This window comes from Lactuca saligna, chromosome 7 (genome assembly GCF_052625555.1).
Source record: "Lactuca saligna cultivar CGN05327 chromosome 7, ASM5262555v1, whole genome shotgun sequence".
NCBI classification, from domain to species: domain Eukaryota; kingdom Viridiplantae; phylum Streptophyta; class Magnoliopsida; order Asterales; family Asteraceae; genus Lactuca; species Lactuca saligna.
Genome location: NC_136423.1, coordinates 77,382,461 through 77,406,277, shown reverse-complemented (window position 1 = coordinate 77,406,277; position 23,817 = coordinate 77,382,461). Strand labels below are relative to the sequence as shown.

General features: G+C 35.6%; 1 protein-coding gene across 1 annotated transcript; it reads right to left on the bottom strand.

The window, feature by feature from the left end:
- Positions 1-16,467: 16,467 nt before the first annotated feature.
- On the bottom strand, positions 16,468-18,387 carry LOC145006475 (RWP-RK domain protein). Its single transcript, XM_078965558.1, has 6 exons — positions 17,825-18,387; positions 17,627-17,744; positions 17,384-17,559; positions 17,037-17,113; positions 16,802-16,951; positions 16,468-16,674 (listed from the first exon to the last, which is right to left on the bottom strand). The coding sequence occupies exons 1-6, from the start codon at positions 18,249-18,251 to the stop codon at positions 16,534-16,536; spliced, it is 1,089 nt and encodes a 362-aa protein (XP_078821684.1). The 5' UTR covers positions 18,252-18,387; the 3' UTR covers positions 16,468-16,533.
- Between the last annotated feature and the right edge of the window lie 5,430 nt (positions 18,388-23,817).

The window sequence follows — 23,817 nt, the reverse complement described above, 5'->3', positions numbered from 1 at the left end:
ATAAGCTATCCAGTGAAGGTGTATATGCTTAAGAAGTCTAGTTGGAGATTTATCAAAGAATCACGTAACATAAATCTGTCCTTCAGTAAGAAAGTGAAGATTATTGATTTCTAGAAGTCCAGTTGATTTGTGGGTACATATCAAAGCTACTCGGAGCATAACTATTACTCCAAGTATTGCATGTTGATGATACTGTTTGGAGCCAAAATTTTTCAATTTGTAAGTTGCAAAGATTGGAAATTGTTTCGATATGTTAGACTTAAAGGAGAAGGCGGTCATAATTCATTTCGAATTTAAAGGCTTAGGTCATGTAGTTTAATAGAACTTAGTTATAGATGTATGCGAATATTATGTTGAAATGGTTCAACATAGGAGACTCGATATATAGGAATATTATAGCAAGAGATTAAACAGATATGAACTCCTTATGTGAGACATAATGAATCGAGTCCCATATTTTTTAGATATAGGATCGATTACATATGCTATAATATCCACTTATTATGATTTTTCCAAACGCTTTGAGTATTGAGAGGAAAAAGGATTATAATTTTTGTATGACTATAGTTGTTAAACAAACTGTCAAGAACATTATGAGGTTTGTTGAAGATTGGTTGCTTGAGGACAGTTGTAATTATGATATTTGTCACACCCCAAAACCACGAACGGCGGAAACGTTCAGCGGTGGAAGACATCATGTACAGTATCACAACAGTGTAAGATAGTAAGCAAGCAACAACATCATCCATTGCATTATAAGTAAAGTTATAATACATGTGTATTCTTTTATGTGTAATAAGACACCAAAAGTATATAATCAAAATTAAAGACGAGACTTGTCTGCTTCGTCTTCTCAAAACCTGGCCACCGTACATGTCTACTGATGACCTGAGAATACAAGTTATTTTGAAAGAGAGTATCAACTTTAAAGCTGGTGAATTCATAAGTATTTAAGTGTCATTGTCTTGTTTTGAAGAACTGTTATGAATTTCGTGTAAAACCTTTAAGTATGACAGTTGATATAAGTATGAAAAACCCTAGAAAATCCCTTATTTTCTAGTAATATGAAATGTAGTCTTCAAACGAGACCCGAATGTTTTGTAAGTAAAGTAATAGTTTTTCCTTCTATAGACTAGTACTAAAGTACTGAGTCTAACTCACCATTTATGTGAAAGTATCACAACCTAAAGTAAACATGAAAAAGTATAATCATGTAAGTATTATCCCTGGATTACCAAGACTAACACGACATCGCTGAAGCAAAAGGTATAACCTAATGAACATCCGAAGATTGTCCAATTAACCCCTGTAGCGAACAGTGGTTCCAGGAATGGTTAGCCCCGTAACTGACTCTACATCACTGTAAGCGAAATAGATAACCTAATGAACATCCGAAGATTGTCCAATTAACCTCTGTAGCGAACAGTAGGTTCCAGGAATGGTTAATCCCGTAACTGACTCCTAATAGATCATTTACAGGGATAGGGTGATCATTATCTGGCTCTAATTCAAACCATCCAGCAATAACTTCGTTTGGAAGGAACAGGTTGCCGTGGGGTTAGAGTCCAGCCATGTTATCTACGCGAGAATTTTGGGGTAAGAAAATAATTATTAGACAAACTATCTTGATAATTATTTAGAAAATCTTCATTAGTTACATCGCTCTTTGTGAAATGCATACCGGTTATATGTAATCAAAACAGGATAGGCCTTCGAATAAGTGACCTTAACCCCAAATTCACACAGAATAGGGGTAAAGTAAAACTCTCACAGATTCTAAGTCTATAACATCTTAATTACATATAGCCTTAGTGTATCCACTTAGCAACTATCAACTTATTAATGAAGATCCCGTTTTAGTTCTCAAGTATAAAGTACTTATAGTAATACCAAATACTCCTATAGTATTTTAAGTTTAATGTTATGTTCTACTGCTCTCATTGTGGTAGGGTTGGTAATATTTTAGCATTGTTGAAACCACACAATTAAACTTAGGCACATGCTAGTCAACCCTCGGATAATATAGGTGATTAGGCTATATCTTCCCAGTTCTGACCATATGTCTCTAAGCCCATCTGTGTTGCCCAACAAGCGTAGTTCTTTTGTACTGTCCTAGTGACACTGATTTTAGTATGAATACATGCATGTATACTAATCAAATATTTTATTATTTAAAGTATAAACTCTTGGTTAGAGTATTTTTAATCCTTTATGTATTTATAGTTAGTATATCTTTTATGGGTTGATATACTTAATTCACTATAAACAATGCTCTGATACCAATCTATCACACCCCAAAACCACGAACGGCGGAAACGTTCAGAGGTGGAGGACATCATGTACAGTATCACAACAGTGTAAGATAGTAAACAAGCAACAACATCATCCATTGCATTATAAGTAAAGTTTTAATACATGTGTGTTCTTTTATGTGTAATAAGACACCAAAAGTATATAATCAAAATTAAAGACGAGACTTGTCTGCTTCGTCTTCTCAAAACCTGGCCACCGTACATGTCTACTGATGACCTGAGAATACAAGTTATTTTGAAAGAGAGTATCAACTTTAAAGCTGGTGAATTCATAAGTATTTAAGTGTCATTGTCTTGTTTTGAAGAACTGTTATGAATGTCGTGTAAAACATTTAAGTATGACAGTTGATATAAGTATGAAAAACCCTAGAAAATCCCTTATTTTCTAGTATTTTGAAATGTAGTCTTCAAACGAGACCCGAATGTTTTGTAAGTAAAGTAATAGTTTTTCCTTCTATAGACTAGTACTAAAGTACTGAGTCTAACTCACCGTTTATGTGAAAGTATCACAACCTAAAGTAAACAGGAAAAAGTACAATCATGTAAGTATTATCCCTGGATTACCAAGACTAACACAACATTGCCAAAGCGAAAGGTATAACCTAATGAACATTCGAAGATTTTCCAATTAAACCCTGTTGCGGACAGTGGTTCCAGGAATGGTTAGCCCCGTAACTGACTCTACATCACTGTAAGCGAAATAGATAACCTAATGAACATCCGAAGATTCTCCAATTAACCTCTGTAGCGAACAGTAGGTTCCAGGAATGGTTAATCCCGTAACTGACTCCTAATATAAGTAATAACCTTAGGCATCCGTAGATGTCCATTAACCTCTGTAGCGAACAGTGGTTCCAGGAATGGTTAATCCTGTAACTGACTCTCGTTGAACTGGGATGGGTTGGATGATTTACTGAAGGTACTAATAAATCATCTTTACGAATCGAGTTTCAAGTATTCATGTAAGTATACACAGGTAGATGTATCTACGTAGAGGTATTCATGTAATGTGTTCATGTAAGCATATTCATGTATCATGTAAGCATATGTAAAGGTACTCATGTATTAGGTAATGTACTCGTAATGACTCATGAATGAACTGACCCTTGTGTGATTCCTTGTAATAGGAATAATGTTTGATATCTTCTAACTATCCCTATGATAGTTAACTGAAAGGTAATTGGTTGTTTAAGTAGGTTTATACACTCTTACTACTCAAGGGCGTGGGAAACTAAATGAAAGATGTAAACTATAACATCAATACATATATAAGAATATAAGTGTACATGCATAGTTTAGTTCAAGAATGAAAAATGGTTTTGTAAGACATCTAAGGGTTTTGAACAAATATAAAAGTGACTTGATGTCATTTTGATAAACATTTCAAAACTAATACATTTGATAACAAAGCATTTTAAAGATAGAAAACCATTTCATGCATCACATTTTGTAGTATGTGAAATCCGTTGAATGAAAACACAGTTATAAAATACATATAGATGATTTAATAACATACTGTTTTCTACTTGTATCCCCCCCATTAAAATATTTAAAATCATTTAAAACATTGATTAAGGGGTATGAACTCACTTGTGGTGAGTGGATTGGATTGAAATGCCGGTTACGGTGCTAGATGACAAATGAAGACTTGTACACACGCACGAGCCTAGTTATCATATCATGAACATATATATAACTAATTAGCCAAATTATAACTAATAATTTAAGTTAAGACACCCTAGAACATGAAAACGCTTTGTTTCAAGTGTTAAAGATCACAAGGATTGCATCCGAGTGTTGGTAGGTCAAAACTAGCATGTTTGGGGTCCAAGGGTAAACTCCTTGGGAGTTTACGGTCTAAATGACCTTTACCCTAGGAGTTTACGATAGTAAACTCAAGGTTTTACAGTCTAAACTCCACTCCTTGCAACCATGTGTTGTTTGGTGGTTTAACAAGTCCTTGGAAGCAATCCTACTAGGTGGTTTAGCCTTTGGAATGGACTAGGGCCACAAAACACCCTCTTTGAGTAGTTTACGGCATAAGGGCATTTTCCTTTGGGTTTACTACCATAAACCCTTATGGGAAAGGATATTTCCATGATTTCAAGTCCTTAACACATCTTGGTAAATGTCAACGTTAGCTTTTAGGGTTAAGGAAGGAAAATGACTCATTTAAACATCCTTTTGGGTGTTTACGGTTTTGGGATATCCTTAGACAGTAAACACCTATAAATGGTGGTGTTTGGTGTTTTTCAAAGCTTAAAAACATCAATGGCAGGTTTAAATATGTTAAGGTACGTCTTAAACTTCAAACTAGGGCTAAACATGGGACTTAAGTCAATTTTGGGGGACTTTATGGTGTTTACAGCCCAAGCATCATCTTGGACCGTGAACACCTCAAGCCTGGTGTTCTTGACCGATTTTCTTGGTGTTTAGATGATATACTAGCTTACAAGCACTTAAGGATGGAAGTACTTACTATAATGATGCTTGATTTGAGCTAAAAGGCCAAGAACACTTAGTGTGTGTTCTTGGTGTTCTTGGTGTTTTGGAAAATCTAAACAAAATAGATAAATGAATGGATGAATAGATGCACAAACACTAGATTAAGTGTTTTACTAACTTGAAATGGTTAGAACATTGGCAAGATCGAAGATTTGGAATTAAATGTTGGATGATAGTTGAGAGAGTTTTTGGAGTTTACTCTTTTGACTATGTGGGGAGTAAACACAATGACTAGTTTCTTGGGGAGTAAACTCATACATATGCATGAGTTTACGGTTTTTGGGTGATTCCTAAACCCAAAACATAAAAGTTTGGTCGGGTGATTTTAATACGCGAAGTGTCTGCGGTTTTCAAAAATAAAAACCCGAGACGACACTTTCTTTTACCCGTTCGTTTAAAAATAATATTAAAATAATCAAACGAACTTTATATTTCCTAAAAATAAGAAATAATGTCATTGACTTATGATACGAAGTGGTTGACTTTTAGGGTTTGACCGAATGGAAATTTCGGGTTGTCACAATATTCTTTGGGAGGACCATAGCAACATGTTTTAGATTGAGATGATTCCTAGTCAAAATTGATGGTCGTAACGAATATGGAAATGTTTCCATAATGAGAGTTAATCATTAAATCTACATGTGAGTTGGAAACTTTAATGCAAGAGAAGTGTTTAAGGAGTGTACCTTGAATTTGAAACTTTATTACCATGTAATTGTTTCTAGTAACGAAGTTTCAATAGAACATTTTGTAATATTGTTGGCTCAGTCTCTGTGACTTAGACGCCTCGACAACACAGAAGGTTGATGCATGTAAAGTTAGAATTCCAATACATTTTAGATAGTGACAAGCATTTGAAATTATGAAATGAGCATCATTGGAATAATATCCAGTTGACTTGTTCACAAAAGAAGGACCATAGATAGACATTGTATGCATGTTCATAACATGGCATGACCGGTGTTATTTAATTTAAGTAGTTAGTTGATTACTCGAAAGATTTTACAATGAATAAAGTTGTAATAATTATGATGATTAAATAATAGAGATTATTTATATTCAATAGTTTTGGCAGAATAGTTAATTAGTTTATTATTGTGTTTCATTTATCATGTTTTACTTCTCGTATAATTTATTTATTTAAATTCAACAGTTACTCATACTTTGGGAAGTAAGTTGTGAATTAAGACTATCATGAATTGGATTGTAGATTGTATAAGGAATTTAGACATAACAATTGTGCTGCTACAACGTTCATGAATACTTAGAAAATGGAAATTTGAGTATTGGATAAACTCACACTCAGAGAATTACTACATGGATTATGTCACGAGTATTTCTGAGACGAGAATATCTTATATTTTTAAAATGGAGACATATGAGTTGTAATTTACAAGTCGGTTGTACATTGGTATTGTGAAAACTCAGCAGGAACTTGATGTTATAAAACATAGTGACATGTGAAATTGGGTGAGTATAAGATATAGGCATATAAGTCAAAGTTTATTCGTTCTTTTTTCACTAATGGGAAAAGTGATATCATTGGGCTCAACCCTAACTCAAATAATGTGCTCATTTTGAAGTCTTATGTCGTCATCACAAATCAGGAAATCGAGAAACTAAATTTTAGACAATTAGATTGATTCTAATCCATGTCTCATGTCCATACGATATCTAAATGAACGGAGGAGTATTTAATCACATATCTTAGGGCCAATGTTTGGTCAGTTCAGAGTTTGGTAGTTGCTATGAAAGCACTCTTTGCTGTCTAATTTAGAAGATATACTGGTAGATGGACTTATAGACTTATCCAAGTGGAAGACTTTTTGATTAGGTATCTAAGCCACTAACTAAATTAGTATATACTAATTGAATTATTAACAAAGTCTTTTTGGGATGTCGTCAAACCTAGTAATTGAATAAGATGACTTTTAGAGAGAGAGAGAGAGAGACTGATTTATTGATTTATTATATGATTTATAAATATCAATGTATGAATATATTAATATATTATGAAAATAGTATATTAATTAGAAACAGTAGTATTTAATTAAGAATTAATCATAAATTAATTAGAATTAATTTGGATTAATTAAAAATGCAATGAATTAAGTTGTAATTGTTTAAAGTTGAATAAAAGAGATTCTAAAACCCTTCATAAAAGGTGGACCGGTTTTTGACCCATTCTAGGGTTTCCAGAATGTTCATTAGAGATAAATAGGAAGTAGGATACTTACCTAATTTAATATAATAGTATTATATTCAAATTAGGGATATCAGGGTTTATTGGTTCAACTATAAATAGGTACATTCACTTGCAATTGCGGCTACACTCCTTTTCTAAGAGCTAAGGCCAAAATTTTGTATCCCCTCTCCTTTCTCTTCAAGTATCCTAGTTGTTAGGGTTGAGTGTGAATTATCAGAGGCATGCGATTTTTGATGCTTGCTTCCAAAAGATTTAAAGAAGGGTTTTTGATTTGTTTACTATAACAAATCAAAAGGTATGTAATCTTCCTTTATAAATTTGGATTTCATTAGGGTTATTGTATTTTGATAATTCATAGTATGTTGTCTTTATGTGAAAGACATTGATTCCTTTAGGTTGCATATGACATAATCATTTAATTGTTAAATGTTTTTTGGCTTAGAGCATTGTTATTGTAAACTTTGTTTTCCATCAATATTGTACAAATACAAACACACATAGACACTTATTCAAAAGGGTGTGAATGTAGAGAATGGGTAAGATCGACAATTTTGGTTTTTTTTTATTTATTTATTTTTATTTATTTTTTTTTTTTAGTTTCATAGTTCTCCATTTTTAGGAATGTAAAAAAGTCAACACATTCATGATTCTTTCTTTCTTTACTTATTATCATTATTTTTTTTGACGCCGATTTGTTGAGATTAAAAAATTTAAAAAGAAGCAAACGTTAAGGATTTCAATAAGATCTAGCCGATCAGAGCAGGTTCCAATAAGTCTTATATTTAAAGACCATCGTATCATTAAACTTCTAACCCAAAAAAAGGGATATATACACTAAAATCCCTATATTTTCAAACATTTGACATGAAATTCATAATTTTTTAACATACTAGTTTTAGTTTACAATTTAACAAAAAAGTCTTACACTTTTTTTTTACAATGAAGTCTTAATTACCGGCTAACAGACAATAAATTATAATCATGTCAAAAACTGACGGTAGTTAGGATTTTACTAACTTTAAATAGAATTTAAGATTTTATTGTCAAATAGTTGAAAATATTAAGACTTTAGTGGATAGATTCCTACTTTATTCTAAGTGGCAAACATGGACAAGATCATGGATTCTACTTGTGTGCGTCAAGCATTTAAATTATATTGAATTAAATAAATTAGGGATACCTTTTTCAAACTTTATTAAGAACTAGGTTACTACCCGTAGGTACTACGAGTAATCAATGTTGGAACAGCCCCTACAACCTTTGAACAATAAGAAGAAAAGAGAACAGGTTCCCTGTTGTTGCTGCAGCACAAGAAAAGAAAATAAGAAGAAACAGATGGAGACTTTTGTTTATTCTGGACTCAACTACACTTTATTAATCAAAACAGCTGGCTATAAATAGCCTACAAACAATCACCGGGAATAAACAACCTAAAGCCTAAAAACTAGCCATTACTCCTAAAGAAAAGCACCTACAGTGACCAAGTATATCCACACGTTTTCTCTATATTTGAACTTGGTCAAAGCTATTTTATTCAAACATTAAACAAATAATCCATAAACTAACTATTTGACTCCTACCCATTATTCAAATCAGCCCATTATGTCAAGATTACCCAACACTCACCCTTTTAATCTTGACAGTAATCTGATTCCATAAAGGAGTGCTGGCTCATCATCATCTTGAATCAAATTAGCTTCTTCTTCTTTTATTTCTTTCTTAGGAGACTCAGCTGCATAATGTCCATATTCTTGATAATTATAGCATTTAATATGTCTCTTGTCTCGATAGGTACCTTGCTCCCTTCGATCTTCATAGCTTTGGAACCGACTATCTCGACCTCTACCACGACCTCTTCCTTGACCCCGACCTCTTCCTTGTCCAGATTGATCTTGATTGAAGTTACCACGTTTGGTTCTCTCTTCCCATTCTTCTTTTGACAATATAAGTTTGTTTTGATTTTGGTCATTATCATCTTCATCAAGAACCTTGATTCTCTCTTCATATGCCTTCAACCTTCCCACAGCTTCCTCAAGTGACATGTCCTCTATCTCGGAGTATTGCTCAATCGATGCAACAATCTGCAAAAACTTCTTAGGAACTGAATTTAGTAGTTTTCTTACCACTATCTCATCCTCCAAGCTAGACCCAAGACTCTTGAATTTGGATGCAATTTCACTAAGTTTCCCCGAAAACTCATCGATTGTGTCACCCTCTTTCATCTTCAACATCTCTAGCTCGGTTCTAAGTGTTTGCAGTCTCGCCTTTTGAACTCTTTCGGCTCCTAAATACTGCACACGAAGAGCTTCTCACACATCTTTTGCATCCTTATACTTAGCCACTTGAAGCAATATATCTTCAGGTAGAGTTTGAAACACAAATGCTCTTGCCATTAGATTTTTCTTTGCTTCCACCGCCCTTCCCGTTTCCGGATCAACCGCTTCCCATAAACCATATGCTTGTAGGATCGACTCCACCATAATCGACCAACTTGTATAGTTTGTAGCTGTTAACTTGGGGCATTGCAATGGGATACTTTGACTGCTCATGGATACAACCTGACTTGCACCACCGGGATTTGTTGCTGGCATCGTCCCTAACTCGATCCTTTCTTCTTGTAAAGAACCAACCACACAGATCACTCTCTTTCTTCTTGCACAGAACCAACCAACACTTGAGTTATTTCTGATATATATATATATATATATATATATATATATACTAGAAATCGGCCACCATTTGTTCTCACACACACTAGTGCCATTTCATGTGCCAAATACCTCTTTATATAGTGTGGTGGATTACGGTTACATCTATGCAAACCCTAATACCCATGATCTTTCATTTCCATAGGATCTATGGGTTAAAAACTCCATGGACTATCCATGCAAGCTTAGCCTATTCGAAATGAACTTTGGCCCATTATATATATATATATATATATATACACACACACACACACACACACACACACATAAGAGTTCATATTTAATTAGTTCCTTTTGATCACTAAATTAATTCCAAATTAATTATTGATCAATACTAATTAAATAATATGATTTCATATTAATATATTATAACTTATAATATATTAATAAATCATAAACATACTATTCTCAAAAGATTATCCATACACATTGTTTCGGTGAAGTGCAACCCAAATGGGCCATCCAGATCGGGTCAAGTACATACCAAATATAGTTACAGACTTAGACACCTTATCCAACAGTTTCTTGGCTTCCATTTGTATGTTTTTGGGATGCAATATATAAAACCTAGAAAAAGAACCAAAGACAAACCTGAAATAGCGGGGAAGGACGGAGGCGGAAGTGGGAAGATGGAATTTGAGGAATGGAAGAGGCCACGCAACTCGAAGCTCACTTCCATTTTCCCCCTTCTCTTATTTCGGAGTTATAAGTTACAGGTAGAATATGAATCACCACATAAACATCATCAGAAAAGAGAATTTGACATAGCATATTAAAATCACAATATAATCCAAATAGAAACCATACCTAGACGAAGAAGAGTGAAACAAATGGCAAACTTGCAATCGAATAAACCAACATCGGCTTGTACCTGACCGTGAAATAGACGATCGTCTCATCCAGGACGCCATGGCGCCGATGCAAATAATTCCTTCTTCGTCTTCCCCATCTTCTACAAAACCGTCGCGTAAACCAATAACTGTAATTTGGAATTAAAAAAAAAAAAACTCGACAATAAAGATAGAAAAATGTCTTATAACTTAATGGCAACGCAGTGGTTTGAGTAGGTTGTATTAAGATAAAGATAGAAATAGGGGCAAGGAAGCTAAGCCACTGCTCCTAAGGATCCACAACAGACCAAAAAAGGCGTTCTCCTTCTCTTCCTCACAGGTATCTCTATCTATCGATAATTCCCCAAATTTCAGTCTGTCACATGAGCTGTGGTGTTATGGTGAAGTGACTGACCTAAATCGAGAGATAAGGAAGAAACTAATAAATCGATAGTTTTGAGGCGGTAGGTCGGTAGATTAAAGTAACCTCGATGTTATCTGGAGCAAACCTATTCGACAGTTGAAGCGTGGTGGATTGAGAAGACACCACGTAACACATCTCTGATCGATGTATCCAATACCAAATCCTCCACCGTGGTTGATTGATTGATAGATTGAGGCTCTATATCGATCTATTGGTGATTGAAGTCGGTAGGTGGAACGGCAAGGGGAAATAGAGTGAAGGGCGGAAGGCAGAGAAGAATGAGAAGAAGAACAGGTACAAAAGAAACGGAGCAGGGCAAAAATCGACGAAGTCATCGTCGTTACATCTGGGTCTAGAAGTTCAATCAAGGAATGGAGTCCATCTACCTGAAAATGGAATAAAAGAGTGACAAATGAGGCGGTAGAGGAAAAGAGGTGGTGGGGAAGAGGGGAAGAAGGGATAGGAAAGAAGGAGCGAGAAACGAATCTGATTGGAAGCAGGGGAGGTAGAAGAGGGGATATACACGTGTCGAGGACACTAATCCTCCAGCCATTGACACTAATCCTCCAGCCATCGACCATAAAAGACCAGAATCTATAAAAATTCACAAAGGGAAAAAATTAAAGAAAACCCACTAAAGAAAAAAGAAAAAAAATCAGCCAATCATAATGTAGAACTGTTCACAAAGGGAAAAAAATCAACCAATCATAATGACTTAAAAGGTAATATATATTTTTGATTTGTATATATTTGGTCATTGAGTTTTTTTTCTGTTTATATTTTTCCTTTCAACTTGTTAAACTGTAGACATTCAGTTCTTATAACAGACTACTCCAAGTAAGCCGGAAAAAAAATGACTTAATAGGGTAATATATTTCTCACTTTGTACACATTTAGGCCTTAATATTTTTTTCACATTTAGTCTTTATTATTTTTTTTGTTGCAAAATAAGTCATTATTGTTTTGTATATATTCAATACTTAATACCTGTTTTTTTAGGTTTTTTCTCCCGACATTCTATATGCGATAATCATTAAAAAAGTGTTTAGAGCTATTGATACTTATAACCATTGGTCACCGCTCCCTTGGTTGTTTAGATCTTGTGGTTTGACAAAAGTCTTGTGTTCTGAACATCGTAACTTCTTCATACGATCTCGGATTTTAACGATGTTTATATGCACGTGTTGGTATATGAGTCTATTATAATTTCCATTTAGATTACTCCAGTTAAAAAATGATCTATTTTTACTTACTCTTTTATTAAAAAAAACGTTCATATATATATATATATATATATATATATATATATATATATATATATATATATATATATATATATATGGAAAAGTGAATATACATTTAAGGGTATATAAGCTTAGATACTCAAACTTACTATACTACGTCATTTTGTATCATACAGTACAATCTAATTGTTGAATGTTCTTATAATTTAACTTCTAACTTGATTTTACTTCCAAAATTTTTATAAATTAAACATTTATCTTCTTCTTACATAATTTTCATTTCCAACTACAATATATATAGCCTAGTAGGTGTTCGGGAAAAAAATGTGATATAAGACAAATATAATAGTGAAATTTCGAATATCTTGAAAGTAAATCAAGTTAATGTTGAAGTTTAAGAACAATATAATGAATATATCAAACAAAATGATGTATTATGGTGTGTTTGGGTACCTAATTTTATATACCCTTAAACGTATATTAACTTTTCCCATATATATATATATATATATATATATATATATATATATATATATATATATATATATATATATATATATATATATATATTCATAAAAAACGTATAGAATTTTTTAGTCTTTTATGTTGCTACTAACCATGTTTAAATGAAGGTAAGAGAGCATGGGACTAAATGTGTTACCAAACAATGAAATAGGAACCATCCATGACTAAATAAAAATACTAGGACCAAAAGTGTTCTTTTTACAAACCACAAGACCAAAAATGTAGAAAGTCGACATTGTAATAATCTTATTTTCCGTTACGCAGTAGAAAGTCGATATTGACATATTGTGCCATTGCGATAATATTCTTAAGAGATTATGCATTGTGATAATAATCTTATTTTCATTGTGATGATAATATATATATATATATATATATATATATATATATATATATATATATATATATATATATATATATATATATATATATATATATATATATATATACTAGCCGTCTACCCGCGCAAAGCGGCGGGGCACGTGAGTTCTTTCGGTGATATGTTTCCATTACAAAATTGTTATGTTAAAAAAAAGTACATGTTGAAGACAATATAATCAAACTATGGTGTTATTTGTTACATCATGCATCAAATAACCAATAAAAAGCAACCAGTCAAGACGACACAAAATATTAATCGTGCAATACTTCTTTATATACCACATTTGCTGTATAAACCCCATCACCTTTTGAATTTTCGTTAGGCTTTACTAATACTTTTGTATTGCAACGTGAAACCCCTCTGGACAATGCAACATAAAGTTGTCCATGCGAGAATACTGGTTCTGGAAGATAGATACCTACATATGGAATTGTTTGTCCCTGAGCTTTATTGATTGTCATTGCAAAGCACAATCGAATAGGAAACTGTTTCCTCATTAGAGGATCGATGGTTGCTACTAATTGCTTGTAACTGGTATTGGTTTCATATCGATGGATGTGGATTCGCATATGAAATCAATTGTGTTCGCATATATGAAATCAGTTCGCATATGACAACAATTGAGCTCGCATTTGGTTTTGTGGGTCAAAACAGTTCGCATAAGAAGTTCACGATTTGTTTGAGGTTAATTGATTTTGATTTCGCAAGCTTGGAGTCGGAGATCTGGATTGTGTTCGCATCTATAGAATACGAGGAGAATTTAATGGTGATATTCAGTTCGCATTTGGTGACACAAGTCCGTGGTTGATGATTTTTGGTTGGTTCGCATTTGAAATTAGTGGGTTTCGCATTTGGCTTCGTATCTGGGTTTCTGAAACAACTGAAATGCGAATATGAGACAACTGATTAATTTCTCAGTTAATGCGATGAAATGCGAATGAACTCAAAGACGGATGGATGCAAGATGCGAAGAATTTGAATGAAAATGCGAAGTTTTTAATGTATAAATGCGAATTGGGGAAGAAAGCTTAGAGTTTCGCATTTGGCACCTGATCTTTTCAAGAAATAATATAAGTGGTCCAACTTCGCAAAATGGGGTCATTTAATCAGAAAATCGATCATTCTTCAAATATGACATTTAATCAGAAAATCGATCTAAAAATGAGACATTTGGTGTTTATCGATTTTTCAGGGTCGAAGGGTTGTATGAAAAGCGAAGGCTGAGTAATTGAAAATTAGAGGATCGATGGTTGCTACTAATTGCTTGTAACTGGTATTGGTTTCATATCGATGGATGTGGATTCGCATATGAAATCAATTGTGTTCGCATCTATGAAATCAGTTCGCATATGACATCAATTGAGTTCGCATTTGGTTTTGTGGGTCAAAACAGTTCGCATAAGAAGTTCACGATTTGTTTGAGGTTAATTGATTTTGATTTCGCAAGCTTGGAGTCGGAGATCTGGATTGTGTTCGCATCTATGGAATGCGAGGAGAATTTAATGGTGATATTCAGTTCGCATTTGGTGACACAAGTACGTGGTTGATGATTTTTGGTTGGTTCGCATTTGAAATCAGTGGGTTTCGCATTTGGGTTCGTATCTGGGTTTCTCAAACAACTGAAATGCGAATATGAGACAACTGATTAATTTCTCAGTTAATGCGATGAAATGCGAATGAACTCAAAGACGGATGGATGCAAGATGCGAAGAATTTGAATGAAAATGCGAAGTTTTTAATGTATAAATGCGAATTGGGGAAGAAAGCTTAGAGTTTCGCATTTGGCACCTGATCTTTTCAAGAAATAATATAAGTGGTCCAACTTCGCAAAATGGGGTCATAAAAAGACAAGTGCAGAATTTTCATTTCGCATCCCTGTAGTCTTCGCAAAATGGAAAATTTTACCCAGTTTCGCATTTGGGGTAAATTTTTTTGAGAAATTGGAATATTTCAAACTTTTTTTCTTAAAGAAAACACATTGTCTTCGTCTAAGAGAGGGAGAAAAACGATTAGGGTTTATAAGGGAAATACTTCATGGCAGTGGGATTTATAGCAGGGTTTATAAGGTGGAGAGAACAAACACACGTCTGCTATGAGATATTTTAATCAGCTGCAAATGCAACATTTAAAGGATATTTGTTGAAGCGTATTAGGATGAAAAGGTTTTAAATTTTGAATGACCATGAAATTAGGATTTTGCTGAGAAATATAAGGAATCAAAACAAATTTAAAATTTAATATTATTTTATTAATGGTTGTTTGTAATATTAGCTTACTCGTTTGTACGTCTTAAAAAAATAATATTATTATATTCAATCTATTTATAGAAATAGTTAGATTTCTTTTATAAGTAGTAAAGATAAAGATATATATATATATATATATATATATATATATATATATATATATATATATATATATATATTGCAACCTCAGGTCCATATAGAACCTCTTCAAAGATCCCACATGTTGAGCCTAGGGCTCTGATACCAAATGTTGGAACAACCCCTACAACCTTTGAACAATAAGAAAAAAAGAGAACAGGTTCCTTATTGTTGCTGCAGCACACGAAAAGAAAATAAGAAGAAACAGATGGAGACTTTTGTTTATTCTGGACTCAACTACACTTTATTAATCAAAAGAGCTGGCTATAAATAGCCTACAAACAACCAACGGGAATAAACAACCTAAAGCCTAAAAACTAGCCATTACTCCTAAAGAAAAGCACCTACAGTGACCTAGTATATCCACACGTTTTCTCTATATTTGAACTTGATCAAAGCTATTTTATTCAAACATTAAACAAATAATCCATAAACTAACTATTTGACTCCTACCCATTATTCAAATCAGCCCATTATATCAAGATTACCCAACAATCAATTTCAATTCAATTTTAAAGAAGATTACTTGCTGATTTATCATTGATTATATTGACTTAAAAAAATCTCAAATAATTAACAATTTAGGATATGCAAATTTCTAGAAATTTGCAATATTATATTATGGAATTGAAATTAAATAAATGATGTTGATTGTTTATTTTTAGGGATTAATTTAAACTTAACATATTTAAAGATTACGATTGCTGGAAATTGATGGAAGTTAATATGTATACAGAATTAAATTAAATTAGGGCAAAATAGTCAATTAACTTTATAAAAATATTAGAGTCCCAAGTGTCCCTTATAAAAAGACAAAGACAGCCTCTTTTGTTAGAGAGTAGCTATCATTTCTTCCCTTTAGAGAGTAGATATCATTTCTTCCCTTTAGCTGTTTGAATAATTAACTTCAAAAAGAACTATGGTTTATTAATATAGTAAACCCCAGAATGCTTTCGGTTTTAGTTTGATTTAAGTTACATACGATACATACGTACATAAAGATTTCAAATTAATTAAACATTGAATCCTACGTAAATATTTGTGATTTCCTGCCGAAGACTGTCAATTTCGGTTTGAGCATGAATTCTTTCTTCAGCATGAAGTGAAGTTAAACATTTCTCTCTCGTTGATATCTTCCTCTCAATCGATTTTATCTGCATTTCAACAAATAAAACCCTTTTTTATCAATTACCAATGGTTATCCCATACAACATGATGATATTTTAATACTTATTATTATTATTATTTTTTAACAACTATGACATTTTAAGATGCCCCGACCTTTCTGTATGGCCACCTTAATAGTCCATGCTTACGGCAAATTTTCTTGATTACAGTTGGGCAAACGCGTATCTCCTTCGCAGCTACTTCTATCGGAATATGAAAGTAATCGACAAGATCTTTCATAGTAAGTTTTCCTGTCCGTTCCCTCTGCTCAAAAAGTTTAGAAACTAAAATACAAGCATGTATTATGGTAGTAATCGTGGAAAAAGAGATCCATTGATGATAAAAAAACCTGCATTGAAAGGGTTTTCTGGTTATTAAGTCTTCCTCTACTGGTCCCCACATCTGCTTGGTTAGTTTGCTGATCACCTGTTTAAGAAAAAAAAGTGTTAAATATCCTAAAACGTTCATCCATAAAGTTTGTTAGTTCGTTTATATTTAGGGTTTATTGCAATTAAAGAATGTGAAACGAAGCAAATGCATGGCTCACTGATTGAATTCATTTTGCTCATGCATGCATGGCTATACTCTGTTCTTGTTCTCTACCAAACCCTAAAACTCTTCAAAGTTAAGAATCTTGATGGTCGATATCAAAAATGTCAGCGTAAAAAAGTCGATATATAGTGTTGAATATGGAACCTAAATTTGGAATGAGATCATCCGTGTCTACATTGTGCTCCCAATCGAACCCAACACATACAGCTTCATAGAATGAAGAAAGCGGATCTTGTAACATTACATGACCCTTTGTTTTTCGCTCTTTGCAGTATTCCACGAGGAATTGTTTCACTCTACTTGTGGTTTCTTTGCAAAAACTGATCAAAAGATACACGATATCATTCAACAAGTAATGGAAGTTGTAGTAAAGTTAATGACACTTACTCGAACATTTTGTACTCATGGCCTTGGTTCGTTGTGTGATCAATACTGTACTTATCTAGAACAGCATGACAAATCAAACCAAGTCTTCCATGAACCTCAAGCTTCGTGATATCAACACCTAATCAGAAGTTAAAATTAGAATAAAAACTACGTGAATAAACCAGTGAAATTTAACCATGAAACACACATAAAGCAAACCATTAGTATGTATGATTTCTCTAAGAATATGACAGCAACTGCAAGTATATGGAGGCACTTGCAATGGCCAGGATGAAAGTTGAATCGGGTTTCCAAAATCATTTGTTCCGTTAGCGGTATTAACACCAATGTTTGTCTCATCACAAGCCCGAGATGGGTCCGTTTGGAAACCTTCTTCATGCGTCTCATTCCCAAGATTTAATGGATCGAAAGATGAATCATTGGGTTGAACGTTTTCAGAATCAATCACCGGTGACTGAAATGTTGCGGTGGTGATCGGAATTTCGTTTTGTTGCAAAGGGGTTAGTAATTCGGAGAAATTTGGTGGAGGGAAATCATCATTATCACACATGAGATAGTGTTCGAATGCTTGGAGATTGTGGTTCGATGGTTCGTTATGAGAAAGATTGGCATTTGATTGGGCCATCTGTTGGTGTTGGATCGTGGTGGATGCTTGGCGGCGCCTGGGGTGGGAACCACCAAGCGCCGCAGCAAAGGAACGACTATGAATTCTCAGGCGCCGGTGAAGGAGTCGGGAAAATGGAGACGGAAAGCTTATTGATTTGGAGTGTAGCGACAGGGAATGAAAAGAAAAGGCGGGAAAGATAAGGCAGTTAAATACCGTTATATGAAGTGCCTGGCTCTTGTTTCTTTTTCGTTTTTTACAAAAAATTTCATTTTCAGTCTAATTTTTAAGAAATAGAATTTATCGGATACATATTTTATTAATTCATTTACAAATTTGATGTAATGACGGTCAGGAATTTAGGCATTAGTGTTTGAGCTTTTATCTTTATCATCTTTTACTTGGGTCATGGCAATTTCGTTTAAGATAACATTTTGTAGTGGTGATCTTTCAATACCTAAGGATTTATTTAAAAAAAAAAAAAAAAAAAAAAAAAAAAAAAAAAAAAAAAATCTAAAGTGTTTTCCAAAATATAAAAAACTTTTATATTTGTTAAAAGAAAATATTTTTAATCAACTTTTTGATTTAGATCATAATTCGAGTGTCCTTGTTCCAAATGTTATTTATCGTGTGAGCTTCAACATTAAAATATGAAATAAGCATTATTTTAAGACACTATTAGATTGTTTTCAAAATAAATAGAAAGAAAAATAAATAGAAAGACTAGTATGTCCAACATTTAATGGCAAAATATGTAACACCACATTTAGCAGTATAAGTTATGTCCCTCTAATTAAATAATTTTTTTGAAATGTACAAATTAAAAAATAATAATTAAATTAAATATGAAATTAATAAACTAAATTATTGAAGTTAATTAAACAAGTTTAAATTAGTAAAAGACTAAAATTTTAAAAATGGTCCTTCGAGTTTGTTGAATATTACACTTTCAGAAAAAGTTTTCAGTTAGTATTAACTTTTCTTTATAGTTTCAATTTTTGTTCAATCGATCAACCCCAATCAAATCTAACTGTTGGTTAATTATCCCCCCCCCCCCTCTTTTGTTTTCTAGCTACGAAGCCATAGTTAAAGTATCATCCATCCATCCAGTGTCGGAGCTATTGTCTGAAATCATACAAACACAAGTTGTAATCAGGGTAAAAATTCCCTATTGGGAGTGTCTCACTCTCTCTCTCTTTCTCTCTCTTTCTCTCTCTCTCTCTCTGTATATATATATACACACACACACACATATATTGATGCTACATCGTCTCTAGCCACCTGCTCTAAGGATGTGCTTTTATGCCGGAGGGAATTTGTGATGTCACAACAGACAAGGCCGTTAGAGCCGCCCCAGGGACTGGGCCTCGGGAGCAGACTCCAACGATCAAGTTAGATCGATTTGATAGATGATATGGTATTGCTTCGCTTGAGAGAACTATTTTTGTACTGGTGGTGGTGTATACGGATGAAGGCGGAGGATGGCAGCTGAGCCACCCGTCCGGAGTCTAGTGTGGCGGCTGAGCCCACAGAAGAGTCCCCTTATATGGAGAAAGCACTATTTAATTTATAGGTGACAATTAGGTCAAGGGGAAGTAGGACATGCCTTATGCTAACCCAATTCATGCCCAGCTAGCAAGGAGCTAGGCAAGGCCGCCTAGGGGTCCCGGGCGAAGCTGGCTGGCGCACATCAGGCAAGGATGGCGAGCACACATTAGGAAATGTTGGCAAGGGAGTGCCAGACAAGGGGACACCAAGAGAGCCACAGGCAAGTCTGGCAAGGTTGTGCCAGAACGGGTCGATAGGAGAATCCCAGGCAAGGCTGGAAAGGGAGCGCTAGGAAAGGCTAATAAGAGAGTATCAGGCAAGGTTGGCAAGGGAGCGTCGAACAAGGCCGGCGCACCAGAGTTGTCTAGGCCATGCTAATGGACCTGATATCATCATATCACCCGAATCCGACGTTATTGGTATGCGGTCAATGACATTGGACTGTACTCAGTCATATAAATCGTGTGTTATCATTTCCCCCAAGTCCGATGTGATTGGATTGCTGACAATTGGATTGGACTACAAAAATCACTAATGCATTAAATAATAAAGAGAATGATCGAACCTCGCCCACGAGAGTCGTCGTGATGGGTAATGAGCCAAGCATAAGTTGGCTTAACGATCTTTTCTTATTAGGAGTATGACACAGTCAGTGAGATGCAACATAGTTATTGTTGTCATTATGCAGGGCAAGGCTGCTAATGATGTTATGCCGAGCGGGGCCGCTATGCGACAATGATGTTGATGAGGTGTCGAGCCAATGTAGCTAAGAAGCGTAAGCTCGCCATTCACTCCCTGAGACTGTTATTCAACGCAGTCGTTGTTATAGTCACGCAGAGATGAAATGTTACCGATAACCATCTACATAGCTTGCTTTATGTGAGCATTGATAACCATCCTGAAGGTGTTTTCTGCATGGCTATACATAGTTGGATTTCCCCTAGTCTGATGTGGGTACGTAGGTAGTCAAATCAGACTATGATGAATAAGGAAAGGTTGATATATAAATACATAATGATGTTATTGGAATAATATAAAGTAGCAAGACTCTTGTCTGAGATGTATGTTGTCAAACCGATAAGCTTTAAGGTTGTTGACCATATAATAGGTGACAGTGTAACATCCTGAAAATCAGGTAAAGCAATTTAACCCTTCCTTTTTGTCAAGTTGTCAAGATTAGTCCCTTGAGTGAGTTCTTGTAGCAAATGAGTACACTGAGCGTACTAGGGCGTACGCTGCGCGTACTCATGCGCTTAAGTTGGACGCGGACTCGCCTGGGTACACTGGGCGTAGCGGGCCCAGATGCAAACCCTAATATTTGGCTTGTGCACTATATAAGGGACGCTAAGGCTCATTTCTCAGCCTCCATATCAGAGAGTGAAACCCTAAGAGAGTCTTCCATCGTCCTTAGCTTGAGTGCGAGTGTTTTGGAGCTAAAAGTGCCTTGGTGTGTTAGTGAAGAAGAAGGAGAGGAGCTTGTGGAGGCTAGGGCTTGAAGTGCAAGTTTGGATCTGAGATCTTCAGAGGAAGGAGCTTTATCTAGAGGTATAAAGTTCAAAACTTTTGTAACACCGTAAATTTTAAGACAATTTTTCACATTTTAAAACCACATTTCCAAATACATTCATTACTAAAATCTCATTGTATCATGCCATTTTTCACAAAACATTTCCCAAGATTAAATGATAATAAACTTCGCGGGTGTGTGTACAGATCATGGCGGCGCCTTCCCGCGATCATCACCGGTACCTGAAACACATAACACATAACACTGTAAGCATAAAGCTTAGTGAGTTCCACATAACACATAACACATAGAATAATTCAGTGCAAAACATCACATAAATACTATACAATAACTCTGTCACATAACTCTAATTACCACTCAAGGTAAAGTATAGTGAGAAGACTCACCTCAGATGTCTCGGTAAATCCCTGACGCGGTAGCAGTATAGTCTAGCCTCCGCCTAATCACATAAAGTAAGATACGCTCATCAATATAACTCTCGAGACTAGACCCAACCTTCTCTTAGCATCCTCAGATGGGTAAAATACCATTTTACCCCTCTCTTGACTCAAAGACCCCATTGTTGACCAATCCCTAAAAGTGAACAAAGTCAACGGTCAAACTTTGACCTGCCTCATCGTGTGTACTTAGGCGACTCGGCAAGTCTACCCGTGTCCACTAACTCTCTAGTCTCGCTTGGCATGTCGAGTCCCTCCCCTTGCACGACGAGTCACACCTGGCACGAATCGTGGGGCCACACCGACTCAACTTGCCGAGTCTCAAGATCAACTCGGCGAGTTGCGCCCTGAACTCCAGTCCTCTTATCCCTCTCTGACTCACTGAGTTATTCCCCCAACTCGGCAAGTCTACCCACTGAGTGATTTACGGGAAACCCTAGACCTACTCGCCGAGTCTGCCCTTGGACTCGGCGAGTCCATGCCATGCACAAATTCAATTGACCTCCTGAGGTCAGATCTGTTCCTTTGATCCATAGATCTGACCTTCCCAAGCCTGATAAACACGTAAAGCTGGAATCTTGACACTCATGGGATGTCTAGGAGGTTTCACTTGGTGATTTAGCCCCAAAATAACATCCTAAGCTCAATACCTCCAAAGCTCAACATAAAGCAAGCTGAGATAAGCTCTTTAGAGAACTATAGGTCCAGATCCGAAGTCTCAAAGCGAATAGGGGCCATATTCTCACAATTTCTTCCATTAAAGGACATGAAAACCCTGCATATATGGATTCCTTCAACAAAACAGATAAAGTGGCGATATAGTACCTCAAAGATGAAGTCTTTTGCTCGAAATCCATAGATGCACCACCTCCTTGGTCTCCTCTAAGCTGGAAACACTTCCTTCTTGCAAGAATCAACCACAAAGATCAAGAAATGGCTCCTTTCCTCTCACAATCGCTCTAGCTCTTTTAGGGTTTCTCTCTGGGGTTTGGTAGCTGCAATTGATGGCCCTAAGGGCCTTTAAATAAGTCCCAAACCTGGGAAATTAGGATTTCATTGAACAGCGTGGACTCGCCGAGTCCAGTCATGAACCCGGATGAGAATCCGCGACCTTACTCGGCGAGTCTAAGCACCAACTCGCCGAGTCCCTTCAGATCCTCCAAAAATAAAAGAATAGAATAATATACCTGGGAATCCGAATGTTACAATTCTCCCCCGCTAGAATCAGACTTCGCCCTCGAAGTCTTACTCTGCAAATAAATCTGGATACTGCTCCCGCATTTCTTGCTCCAGCTCCCAAGTCAACTCTGACCCTTTCCGATGCTGCCACTGGACCTACACCAGAGGCACCTCCTTGTTCCTCAGAACCTTGATCTTCTGATCCCTGATCGCTACCGGTCTCTCAACATAGTTCAGGCTCACATCCACCTGAATATCCTTTAATGGTACCACTGCCGACTCGTCGGCTATACACTTTCTCAGCTGTGATACGTGGAAGGTGTCATGAATCTGACCCAACTCTGCAGGTAGCTCCAAACGGTAGGCTACCCTGCTTACTCTCACGATCACCCTGAAAGGTCCAATATATCGAGGCCCCAACATGCCCCTTTTCCTGAATCAGATCACTCTTTTCCAAGGAGAGACCTTCAAGAGCATGAAGTCGCCGACCTGAAACTCGAGCTCGGACCGGTGCCTATCCGCATAACTCTTCTGATGACTTTGGGCCGTCAGTAACCTCTGTCTGACCTGCTGAATCTACTCGGTTGTCTGAAGCACAATCTCGATACTACCCATCACACGTTACCCTACCTCTCCCCAGCAAATGGGGGTCCGACACCTCCTCCCATACAACAGCTCAAAGGGTGGCATACCAATGCTTGAATGATGGTTGTTGTTGTAGGAAAACTTTACCAAGGGCAAGTACGTGTCCCAACTCCCGCCGTAATCCAACACAAATGCTCGGAGCATGTCCTCGAGTGTCTGAATCGTCCGCTCACTCTGCCCGTCAGTCTATGGGTGGTATGCGGTATGAAAATGCAGCCTCGTACCCAATTCCTCATGAAATTTCTTCCAG